Source organism: Camponotus vicinus, unplaced genomic scaffold (assembly GCF_025532165.1).
Source record: "Camponotus vicinus isolate PSW18456_S1 unplaced genomic scaffold, iyCamVici1.0 SCAF_1, whole genome shotgun sequence".
NCBI classification, from domain to species: Eukaryota; Metazoa; Arthropoda; class Insecta; order Hymenoptera; family Formicidae; genus Camponotus; species Camponotus vicinus.
In genome coordinates this window covers 10,880,634-10,893,319 of record NW_028141945.1, presented here as the reverse complement: position 1 = coordinate 10,893,319, position 12,686 = coordinate 10,880,634, and the positions used below count along the sequence as shown (strand labels likewise).

At 35.3% G+C, this 12,686-nt stretch overlaps 2 protein-coding genes across 4 annotated transcripts in view; both read left to right on the top strand.

Annotated features, from left to right (window-relative positions):
- Positions 1-6,770, top strand: part of Meltrin (disintegrin and metalloproteinase domain-containing protein meltrin) — a 92,485-nt gene extending 85,715 nt beyond the window's left edge. For both annotated transcript variants that reach the window (XM_083103644.1, XM_083103655.1), the window contains one exon: positions 1,706-6,770. In XM_083103644.1, coding sequence (XP_082959770.1) covers positions 1,706-4,364 — 2,659 coding nt within the window. In that variant the 3' untranslated portion in view covers positions 4,365-6,770. The remainder of the gene's footprint in view (positions 1-1,705) is intronic.
- A 717-nt stretch (positions 6,771-7,487) lies between these two features.
- On the top strand, positions 7,488-12,629 carry LOC145973903 (uncharacterized). 2 transcript variants are annotated; one of them, XR_014439571.1, is made up of 4 exons: positions 7,488-7,882; positions 8,148-8,266; positions 8,433-10,665; positions 11,258-12,629. XR_014439571.1 is itself a non-coding variant. In XM_083103568.1 (3 exons), the coding sequence occupies exons 2-3, from the start codon at positions 8,171-8,173 to the stop codon at positions 10,569-10,571; spliced, it is 2,235 nt and encodes a 744-aa protein (XP_082959694.1). In that variant the 5' UTR covers positions 7,488-7,882; positions 8,148-8,170; the 3' UTR covers positions 10,572-11,198. The 2 variants fall into 2 exon arrangements, 1 of the variants encoding a protein (XP_082959694.1); XM_083103568.1 differs by lacking the exon at positions 11,258-12,629 and having other exon boundaries at positions 8,433-11,198.
- The last annotated feature ends 57 nt before the right edge of the window (positions 12,630-12,686 follow it).

Below are 12,686 nucleotides of genomic sequence, written 5' to 3'. Positions count from 1 at the left end.
TAATTTTATTCAATAGTGCAAATATCATAGCATTCTTATTATAACGAGTTATGATTTTTGCATTATAACATATACGGGGACTCGAAAATGGTGGTGGTACATAGAAACAATATTTGGATATGACTGTTGCCAGAACACGCTAAAGTAATTCCTACTGTGATTCCAACTGCTGATAGTCATAATATGCTCTTCAGTATATTGTTATATATATGTAGACAAAATTTTATAATAATATTTTTCAACGGATTAGATAAAAAATGAAATTAATAGTTAAGAATAAATGTAAATAATATAAATCGTATCACGTTTTTCTCGCGCGTCTATCGTGATTAAATCTGTTCAAGACAGATTCTTTTATGTAATAAGCGTAATGAGATGTAGAAATAATAATTGCAGGCAATTGATGTAAATACTTCTTATTTAGCATTTCAAATTTAGTACATTTTTGCAATCGTGCAATATGCATTGTTTATGTGATCGCAAACTTAAAATGTCTAAGAATATTATTAGAACAGCATTTTGTTCTTAGTGTTCGTTTAATGTACTTAAAAAAACAAACTAGCTATCTAATTTAGAAAGCCTTATTTTACTCTTAATTATATATTAAATATATAATTAAGAGTAAAATAAGAAGCTAAATATCTAAATAAAAATTTTAATCAATATACTTTACAATATTAATATACATTTGTAAAACATATGAATTTTATATGAGACAAATTAACTTGTCAATGCATTATAATTAATGTTAAATGAGGTATTCAATTTTGCAGAACAGAATACTGTTCCCCCTTGTTGAAAACTAACGAATTTTTATATAAATTTTATAAAAATAATATTTTTTACATGGACATATTGCGCTATAAAGACGGAGATTATTGACAAGTGTTTGTGTAACTGTAGAGCATGTGCAGAAAATCATGTTATATGAGCATGAGCATGAATAAAAATTCTCTTCTTACTGGCTTTGCATTTTGCGAAATTGACAATTTATATAATCTAAAAGCCGTGAAAAGTTTATTGATTACTTCTCATTATATTAACGATTACTTAAGAAGCACTTAATTTTTATTAATAAAAAATATTTTTTTATTTCTTTACTCATTTCTTGAATATAGAAGATAAATATTCAACGAATATTATACTCATATTTTGATAAATGTACAATTATTATTATTATTATTAATAAACGTAGTAGCGATATACAGTGTTTTCAGTTTTCCTCAATGATTTCCTTCTCCAACTGCTTGCTCTACTAATATCTTAATCTGTAACTAACATTTCCCTGCAATTATTTCTTGTCTGCGCATGTTTGGATTTGCGGTGAATAGTTATTTGAGAGAAATGCTAATAAATGATTTTTTTTCACGATGCTGAACATATATGCATGTGTAAGGATAAAGCGTATAGTATACGATAAAAAATTTAAAATTTATACATTACTTCTCGTATTATTTTAATTTATACATTGCTTCTCGTACTATTTTAATATTTTGAAAAACACCTATTTTTTTGCTGCATCAACGAGATGTGCACGAGAAAAACAACACTTGTATTTTATATTCTAATATATATGAAAAAGAATAGATTCTCAGATTTATCTCACTACAAACAAAGTGTTTTCATTAGCCACGCACTAAATATCACATAATTGCGCTTACAAGTTCCCCAGTTCCTTCGCTTATAATTCTGCTTCAAATTTCAGGACCGATCGCGGCCACAATGGATCGCTAATCAAAACGATCGATCGTTCAAGCCCCATGTCTCGTAACATCGAGACGATCGATTCTAGCCTGAGTCAGGATCCGGCGTGCGTGAGTTTGCTACCTAAGACAGAGGTCGACGAGCGCTACACCAACAATATGTTTGGCCAGTTTAAAGGCTTCACGATCACGCCGATCCACTCTCAATCCAAACTGGCCGAACCCACGAAATCGGCTCCGCCTCCGCCGCCAGGGTGGATGCCTACCGTAGCAATTAAGACAAATGTAATTAAGTCGAATATGCAAAGATGCAATGTGTCGCAAAAAAGCACTCTGTTGAGTTCTGATGTCAATGACGCGGCCGCGCCCATGTTGCCGCCATTGAATCCCGGATCTACAGCGCGACCGTTAATCAGCAGTCCCGTATTGGCAGCTACAACCTGCACGTCTGTTGAACTGGTAGCCACCAAGGTACCCACCAGACCTGCCCCGGATGTACCCATGCGTCCAGCCCCGGCACCGCCAACCACTGGTTCCACGGCACCTACAAAGCCGCAGAGACCCAACAGTACGCCCTTGACGAACGTGGTATTGCCAGAACCTGAGAAGAAGCCGGATAGAGGCAGCACGCTCAACCGAATCGCATCGATGTTGCGTCCTGGTTCTGGCATCATGAGAAGCAACTCTCAGAGGGACGAAAGGAATACGAATTCTCTGCCGAGGAGCCAGCATCATAAGGCCAACAAAGTCATCGACAAGGAAATCCTAAGAAACTTGGAGATTTCCAATCCGATACCTCAAAAAGAAATCGAGATCGCCACATCAGTCATCCCGGTGATATCAGCGACCGAAGTCGAGAAAAAAAACGTGGTCCTGCGCGCTCAGTCAATGAGAGACAGCAAAATTACGCCAAAACCTCTTGTCCATACATTCGGTTCGATGCGTCAGACGACGCCCGTTAAAAGACCCACCAGTATTCCCACCAGCACGAGGCCTACGTCGCCACCTCCAGGTCCGCCGAACATTGCGCAGACAGAAAAGTCCGTCGAGAACGCGATAAAAATTCCAGGATTGCCTGGTTATCAAAATCCACCCGTGAAGCCGATGGAGGACGTTTACGACGACTGTATGAACTTGATTGCGGAATCTTCGTTATCGGCCTTGACAGAGATTAGGGAGGAATCGCCCACGAATGACAATATCTACGCGGTGATAGAGGAATCCGTACCGGAGAAGAACAGGAAGAACATGGAATTGGAGGCAACAATATCAACCGATAACGAATATAAACTACCGAAACGCATCGACGCGACGTCCACCGCTGGTGCGAACGACTTGGAATCGATGGGCCTGCTATCAGAAATTGTATCAGAGATCTCGAATCGCCACTTCGATTCTATATATTCCACTTCGACGCTGACCAGGAAGAAGAGGGAGAATAATAATGAGGATGCGTCGAAAAATGCAGAAAATACGGGCTCTGACAGTTCCTTGGGTAGTTACATGAACTCGAGTCACTACAAGACACCCGGGAGCGTTTATTCAAACTCGACTTCCGGCAAGTTTAATTCCTCGAGTTCCACCACCAGCTCCGGTTATCTTCATCCATCCGTGATAAATGTTCCTCAAATGGACAGAAAAGAGACGGATAAAAGTATTTCAGACGCGAACGACAACTTGAAAGCTATCGAGAAAAGCAAGCTAGATACCCTGAAATCTAATAATCCTAATATAAATGACGAACTGTCCAAAGAACTCGGCATGAAGCCGCCTGAGAATCCTGTAGAGCGCAAACCGTTCGCTCCGACGAAGATTCGACCGTCTCATTTGATACATATCAAGAAGGACGACCAAGCTGAGAGTAAAGTTCCGGTTAAGCCGCTTTTGAACAGGACTAAAACGCCACCGAATATTGCGAAAAGCCCAACTTCCAGGGAAACGACCGAGTCGAGCGTGAAACTCACGAGACAAAGTTCAGATAATACATTAAAATCGTTGAAATCTTCCTCGAAAGCGTCCGATGCGAGTTCGACGAAGCAGCGTTCGGACGCGAGGCAAACGCAACTGACCGCGACCAAGTCGAATAGCGAATTAGATAAAGAGGAATCGCGTACAACTGTATCTGTCAAAAATGTGCCTTGTAGTCCTAAGGATAATCCGGGCAAGTTCAATAGTCCGGACCTGGTCTCGAGCTGTTCGAACTCGAATCAAGGCGGCACAAAGTCGCCGGACGTTGTGGGCGGCAACCCCAAGTTCAGTCTCCCGTTGAAGACATCCGCTCACAAGATATCCACGCTGCCAAGAAATGGTGGGCAAAAGACGCCTACGACACCGTTGAAACCTCTAAATATTACGTCCAAAACTACTGGTCTCTCGGAAAGGAAGAAATCCCCGACCGGCAATGCGAGCATAGCTAAATCATTATCGTCATCCGTCAAGGATTCGAATAATGCCAAGGGTACGAAGGTATCTACTAAGACGGAGACGATCAAGAACGAGGATGGAGGAGCGAAGCCGAATCCGTTGCAAAGGGCGGCGAGCGGCAAATCCAACGTGGCGTCGCTTCAACAAAAGTTTGAAGCGAACAAGAACAATTCTGGTGTCACGAGAACTATATCAAGTGTGAATAATAAGAAGCCGGTGTCGACGCGACCAAAGTGACGAAAGTGAGCGGCAGCGACATGAAAAGAAGGAAAAGAAGTAATCGTCACGAGAGAGAAATCTATACTTGAAACATTCTAGTCCACGAAGCCGTTTAAAATGTTTACGACGATTGATTCGTTCTCGTTGGAGAAGATATACGTGAACGAGTACACACATTCACGCTGATGTAAACGTGCACGTGTATAAACGTAGATACACACATACGAGGGCGATATGTATCTCTGTAACTTCTTAATTAAGAATCCTTAAATGGATGTTGAAAGAAATAGTACAAGGATCGCGAATGTTTCCTTCTAAGATCCATAAAAGAAAACGCTAATTTTACGAGCAAATGTTATATTTCTTGTCAGAATATTGTAAAATTGCGGTCGTACATGGCCGTTACATAAGAGAGACATAGTATTGAAAATTGTAAATAGTATCCACTTAAAAATTGTCAAATATTTTTTGTAGAAACTACCCACATTGCCGATGTTCAAGCGTACCTATGTAAGCCAATAATTACCAATATTAGTAATATTTATCTTTTACAATATTAGTAATATTTATCTTAAGCGTTTTATAAGAAGCGATATTACGAGGTAAGCGACATTATTTTCGAAACCTTCGCTTAAAATTGGAGAAGGGGGCGTGTTATGAAATTCATTGATCTCTGTGATATATGTATATGTATAAAGAAATATACTGCACAGAAATACACACATACACACACACACACACTGATACGTCACCTCGTTAAGACTAGCAGACTATAGATGTGCGACCAAAATTTATTTTATATCATACTACTATGATGAGGGCCCCGTTGTGAGAGATCTTTGAAATCCGGCGATCGGATCGAGGCAAGATAAATAAGGATAATAGAGAAGATAAGAAGGGAGATATCTCTCTTTTTGAAATTTCACTCTTATTCTTGTATTCATTTTATTAATCCACCGAAGGCTGATGAATTATTAAAATCGATGTGCGAGAATTTGTGCCCTCGATCGAATCCGATACATAAATAAATGGTATCGAAAGTTGTCACGCGCCGTTAAGTTGAAAGCTATCGGAAATCGCAGTCATATCTGACAGACGTAATTCTGTTAATAGAAGGCCTCTTTCCAAAGATTAAGATGTAATGAAGTCTAGGATATATACATATATATACACACACAGATACAAAATTGTACCTTGCAGATTCTGTGGCAGTCAAAATTGAAATGCCATTAGTTAGAAAAGTCTAGGTGTTAGCAATCTCGATAGTAACACTGCGAATTGAACAAAGTCGATATTCTTTCAGTACAGTAATAAATTAAGCCGGAATAAATTAAGCATTTCCTCTCGATCGCGCAGTATCACGCCTTTATTTTTTCACCATTCTCCGCGTAAATTGAAATGAATTAGCGACAAAGGCTTGCTTCGTCTAAGGCCGCTCTCGACGCAAAGACTAAAACTATTTATTTGACTGATCCATGTAAATATTGTTTATATAAGATAAGCACATACATATAGAGAGAGAGCTAAGTTTTATACAATGTACCTTCGAACTGGATAAGTTAAGTTGTAAGTTACCCTTAACGCATTATACGTGCGATTGTGAGAAATAGCTTCGATGCTTTCTTGAAACTATAAAAAAATATTAGTAGATTTTATTACTTTAAGAGCGCGTAAAAAGGTTTGTGTGAAAAGGTTTTATTGAACCGACTTGGTTTTATTGTCCTAACCGACTATATATGTGCATTTACTCGTTCTTTCTTTCCTTTATTCTTGTGTTATATGAAAAAATCCAGTGCATGATTTTTTATTCATAGTATTCAATTTGCAATAGTTCCTACACGCGAGTATATTCAGAAATCACGAAAGAACTTCGCGAAAATTCAATAAAACTTTTTTACTCACGTACTATGCATTGCTTTTTCCGCTTGTTTGTCTATGCGTGACGTCATATGTATGTGTTGCTTCATTATGAGACAATCAAGCATTTGTTTTGCATACGGTTCGACGAGGAGTCTCAACACAACCTGCTTATTATTAATAAATAAATGCTATTTTAGTAAAAGTACTCTTTAAAAAGAAAATGAGAGAAAAAAGAATTAAACGTCACACTAAATAAACCGCAACATGTAATTGTAATTACGATTGTATAATAAAAATCATCCAACAAATTGGCTTAAAACAACGATCATCGATGACATATAATGAAGTTACAAGACTTCATCTTACATCGGTTAATAAATAAATAACAACAACAACAGCAAGCATCATTGCAATTTGCAATACATATTGTACATTCAGTACCAAAGATAAGTAGCATCCTATCTATGACACTGCTGAGATAAGTACTACAATAATTAATTACGATAATGTGTACATTACCTTAAACCTTTACGATGTTACAATAAAGTCTTTATTCCAACTAAATATTTCTCCCAACTATCTTCTGTATTTACATATTTTGTACAAAAATTAATTGGAGCCAACGTCGATAAAAAAAAACAATTTTAAATATTTTGTAGTGCAATGTAGGATATATTGTGTACATAATGCAAGATTTAATAATTGCAAATTTAATCCTTATCTGGCACAAAATCCATATATTTTATTTTTAATTTATATATAAATTCTTTGATTAATTTAAATTCTTTAATTTAATTATTTTTTTTAATTAAAACCTAAAACTTTGTAAATATTATAAAATTGTACAAATACCAGTTTTACACGCAAAATTCGCAAGTAATAGAAAAGTATGTAACAAAGAAGAATAATATATAAGAGATAAAGGTAAAAAATTAGCTCGCATACGCATAAATTATAATCTTATACAGAGAAAATATAAAGCAAGAAAGATAATCTAATTTATGTTATCTATATTTTAGAAAGATTTTTTAAAATCTCTTTTAATTTATTTTATTCATTTCCTTTGACAAGAGAAATCATGAAATTACATATCTGATATTTTCCAAACGAGCGAAGAGGCGAGAAGACATAAAAGCACAGAGTAAAAAGAATAGAACACGTAGAGAAATATATTTATACGAAAGAAAAAAAACGAAGGAAAAAAGCGAGTCTTCTCTCGAGATCTAAGATCGATCATGCGCGGGCAGCGGCGGCGAGTAAACGCGCGCATGCGCAGAACGGTTGTGTGTATCGCGGTTTCGTCGATGGCCACCTCCGTCAAAATTAATTTCGCGATTTTTGCCGCTATTTTTCGCCGTCGCGACGGCGATCGCGCGTTTGACAGATCACGCGTCGCCGATTCCCGAACGAATATTGGAGCGTGATTATCGTTCCTTTAAGAGGCTCCGGTTCGTCGACCTAATCGTGTATGTATCGCCGCAAGAAAAATTGGTTCCCTCCGGAGAAAAAAAAAACGTGCATGTACCACTGTGTGTGATACGGAGAATTGCACAAGCAACGCCAACAACATGCTACATATGTATTAAAATTCCAAATCATGGCACGCTGATTGTGAATCGATCGTAGCGAGTCGCTCGCTCTCCCTCTTTCTGTCTCTCCCTCTCTTTCTCTCCCTCGTAAGTATAATTTAAAAATTCCATATACATGGCTGAATGAAATCGCGCAAGTGTGCGGGGAATTCTAGATATATTTCTAGATATAATTCTAGATTAATTTATCTATAAATTAGGCTAACCTACCGAGTGTGGTTTGTTTGCCGCGCGATATACCTTTCGTTTTGACACGTTCGCTCTGTTTTGGGTCGTGAGCGAATAATTGAAGCAGAATTATTGAAAGTCTGTGAAATTTGACGCCCTTTGATCGAATTTTTCTAAATTATAGGAAACCGTACATTGAATGTCGATATGGTGAAGATGGCATATGCACCATTACCCAAGCTTGTACCCATAAACTCGTCCAACATGTGTCCAAATAACATGACGCAAATCACTTTGTCCGAGGTGAGTTACATGGCTATTGTGCAAATAGAAAAGTAAATAAATAAAAAGAAAATATATTACATGAGAATATCCTTTATGTTAGAAAAAAGTGTTAATGTTTGTACCAAAGCGATCAGTCATTTATAGTGTTGCACAAGTTTACAAAATACAATATTATTATTTGCAGATGTTGCAATCAGACCCAGTGAAACGCCTTTTTAATCAACCAAATATTATTATTAAGACGATTCCTTTAAGTTCAGTGAGTTCCGAGCTTGACAAGGATGTATTTGGTGATAAGAGAAATGGCATGAATGCAACAACACTGAAACCATCTGCGATATCAATAGTTCCTGTGATGATACCGGATGAAGAAAGAGACGATGCTAATCTTTTGCCTTCAAAAATAGAGGACAAGAAATCGGAAATCGCTCTGTTGCCCATTAAAAAAAAATTATGTGGCCACAATGAACCGTGCGAGAATATTGTTTGTGATGTAATGGTACAACAATATGTAGATAACGACAGAGTGTCACCTATGTTAGCAGTGAACATAGAAGAGGAAGAGATTAATGCACCAGTTGGAAAGCACTGCAAAAACAGATATTGCGATGCATTGAGTATTGATCATAATCGTTGTCGTCGGGCATCAATAAAGTTATACAGATGCGATAAATGCCGTGTATGCGATATTTGTGGAATAACGCTGGAAGGATGGAGATCTCGGATACATCATAGGAATTGCACAAGAAAGAACGAGTACAGGCACAATAATGTGGATAGAGCGCACTTGTTAAAGGAGAGGATGCGTGAACGTGAGCTGCAAATTTTGGAAGTCACGAAAATGAAGAGAAACGATTACTCGGATCCCGCAAAAGCGATGGAAACTTTGCGTAAAAATGAGGAGATAATAATCATTCCAAAAACAACGCCTAGTCAACAACCGATTATCACCATAACTTCAGTACCCACCACTCAATCAGTTGGCTCTAATGTATCTAATGCTCAACCTATTAAAATTAATTCCCAAGCAAATAACTTTGCGAATATTTTTGGAAATTTGCCTTTTACGATTTCACCACAAAACACATTACGTTCGATAGAAAGCAAAGCACAACCGATAAATCAAGTTGGGTTTCCCAATGTGCAACAGAAATCATACGTCGTGACGCCTACTTCAACTCCCACTTCCGTCCCTGCTTCTGTTGCTACTTCTGTTTCTACTTCAGTTCCATCTTCGCAGAATCAATACGTTCTCGCATCTTGTTCATCTCAAACAACTACCGCTATTCAGCCTTTGACGATAAGCAATTGGGTCGTATCACCATCGCACGTTATAACGACCACGCCGATTCAGGCTAAACCGTTTTTGACGCCGATACGCGTGGTGCCTATAACTAACTTGATAACCGCTCCATCATTGCTACATCGGACCCAAGGTATCCCCAAATTCTGTATTATGGCGGAAAATGTGGTAACCACGCCGGTAACTGTACCAAATCCATCACCTCTTCAGCCCGCTGCTGCAACCGTTACTAACGCTGTTACCACCGTTAACACTGTTACGACAGCTACTGCTGTTACTACTTCTAATACTATTACCACAACGCAACAAAAGGATGCTTCGAAAGTTCCGATACAGCATTATTCAATACAAAAGTTGCACAAAGGGCAAAAGGTCTTAAAGAAGAAGAAAACTTTCTTCTGCGATTACTGTTCGAAACATTTCAGCACCGATTGGTATTTTAAAATGCACGTTGCAAAGCACAAGGGCGTAAAGCTCTTCTTCTGCAATCTTTGTGACCAGTCTTTTAGCAATAAATACGATATGAAAAAGCACATGACTAAACAACATAATGGTCAAAAGGAAATATTTACGACGCAACGATCAAAGGAATTTGCTTGTGATAAATGTGACTATGTTTGCAAATCGTTTGCTTTCTTCAAAAATCATGTTAAAACGCACGCGACATTAAATTCTGATAAAGCAGACGCCAAATTGAAGAGAGAGAAATTAAAACCCTCAGAAGAAAAAATAAATCACACATCAGTAAATGATTCAAACAAAAGGGATACGAAGGACATAAATTGCCAGAATACATCCGATAATCTAAACAAGGATAAAGTAGTTTCTGTTATTGATACAACAACAGAAGATAACATCAAGAGTTCAGTTTTTCAAACAGTAACAGTCAAAAACGAGGACGACACAGACTCGATGAATAATGAGAACACCAGTGCGAAGATGAATGGGTTTACTTTGGTTTCCACAGAAGAAAGTCTCGATCCCAAAAATTACAAGCAAGAATCTATTATCATGTCGTGATAAAAAAGCGTGCAATATATTTTATTTATAAGAAATACGAACGAGATTATATTCTTCCAAGTTTATTATAAAGAGCTTGGAAGAATGGAAAAGCGTAAGTATCCTATCAACAACCAAAAAGCGTTAAATGTAAATGTCGATACGTGTTTTGTACAACGCGTGAGCAAGATATACTTATATTAAAATTAATTTATAATTATTGTACTCTTTGCAAGAGTATTGACTGTGTCCTTCGAGATAGTTGTATAATTTAATGATGTGGAACACCGTGTGATATGAATCTCGTTCAAAACAAAGGATTCTTGATTTATGCAGTTGCACTTTAAATTATCGTGCAAATAAAAATCGCGACGATTAAAAACTGCCTACATTTTTTCCACGTGGAGATAAAAACGTTTATATAGAGAGTAATGTTTAGAATTTTATTTATTTATTCATAATAATTTAAGATTATGATTTTAGCTAGATTTTCAATATCTCGATTATTACGGCCATCAGTTATGTTTAGTAATTTTTTCCCTTACATTCCTACATTAAATATAATTAAGATATATATCAATAAATTTTATATATATTACTAATATTTTATTATTTTTTTGTTATAAATGCTAAAAAATAAAATTTTGTTATTCTTATGTTATTCTAATAATGTTTCATAATCACAAATGATGTTCAATCTTTTTTAGAACAGAGATCAAAGAATACTGACAATGAATGAAAAAAAAATATAGATTCTGAAAAAATTATTCCATTATGTTTGATCCATCTTAATTGTACGTATAGTTAAACTGTATATAAGTAAGTAAAAAATTTTAATTCTTTTATAATTAATTTTTTTTAAACAAATATATCTTATAGATTTGTTTTCTTAACAAATTTCTAAGATAGTGCAAGTTGCACATTTTGCTGATAATTATAAAACACTTAATTATTGTTGTTAATAATAATATTATATATATATATATATATATATATATATATATTTAATATTAATGAATTAATAGAAATATAATTTGCAAAGTATAAATGACTGTGTGTGAATGCACGCTGCTACTATATATTATATATTGACATGTCGGTGACACATGTGTCAATGCACAGTGTAAAAAATGTTTATGTACATAAAAAATATTTTAATTTAAAGTATAAAATTAGCTTTATTCTCAAATAATCTTAATTATTCAGATATAGAATAAAAGTTACATCCCACTGCGTATTATGTAAAAACTCGTTCCTTACGATTAAGTAATTGACATTTAAAAATTCATAAATGTCAAATCAAATTAATAAAGAAGGATCAATTTGAACCAATTTTGCCATAATTGGTCTCTCTTTATTAATTTAATTGACATGAAATAAGTCACACAATATGATAAAATGTAATACAAGTAATATATCTTTTTGTATTGCATTTTATTTCTCATTCAAAGAGGCGTATAAAATAAAAAAACAAGTTACGTTTTCAATTATTTCTAATGTGATATAGATTTATTATTTCATGATTTTTTCCTTTAAAAGCAACATTGTAATCTAAATATCACTCCTTTAAAATCAGCCACACAACTAAAACTATATATGTTAGAATTATAAAATGCTCTATCAGGATACATGAGATGACAGTCTTATTTTCTAAAATTGATTACATGTGTACTTTATATGTTTAATAATAAATTTATTTATTTTATAATACAATTGGTAATATTATATAAGAGCAGAACAGTACAAATATATAAAACAATGGAATATTCTCAACAATAAATTTAAATTTATATGTGCATATTGTGTGCACACACATTGTGAAATCAACTATTTCAATTTATTCTGCTCTGTCTCCTGTGCTAGAATATAAAATAGAGAGAGAAAAAAATGTCATGAAATATTTTATTATATGCGATATGTCACACAATTTGTTGAGAATATATAATGTTCCTGAATATGAAAGATGAAATGTTGAGTGCCTTGTAGACTGGATATATTTCTTCTAATATAGTCATATTTATTTTTTATAGATTTATAAGTGATCATCTCTGTAGAAATAAAATCTATTTGAACATGTTCTACATTTTCTATATATTTCTCTAACTAATAAACGTTCAAGCTGTGAATATAAATATT

What these genes read in the sequence shown, in the direction of transcription:
- LOC145973903 (XM_083103568.1), top strand. Translation starts at nt 8,171, where the DNA reads ATGGTGAAGATGGCATATGCACCATTACCCAAGCTTGTACCCATAAAC. An exon ending in CGCAAATCACTTTGTCCGAG is followed by an intron (nt 8,267 to 8,432) that starts GTGAGTTACATG and finishes TATTATTTGCAG; the next exon opens with ATGTTGCAATCAGACCCAGT.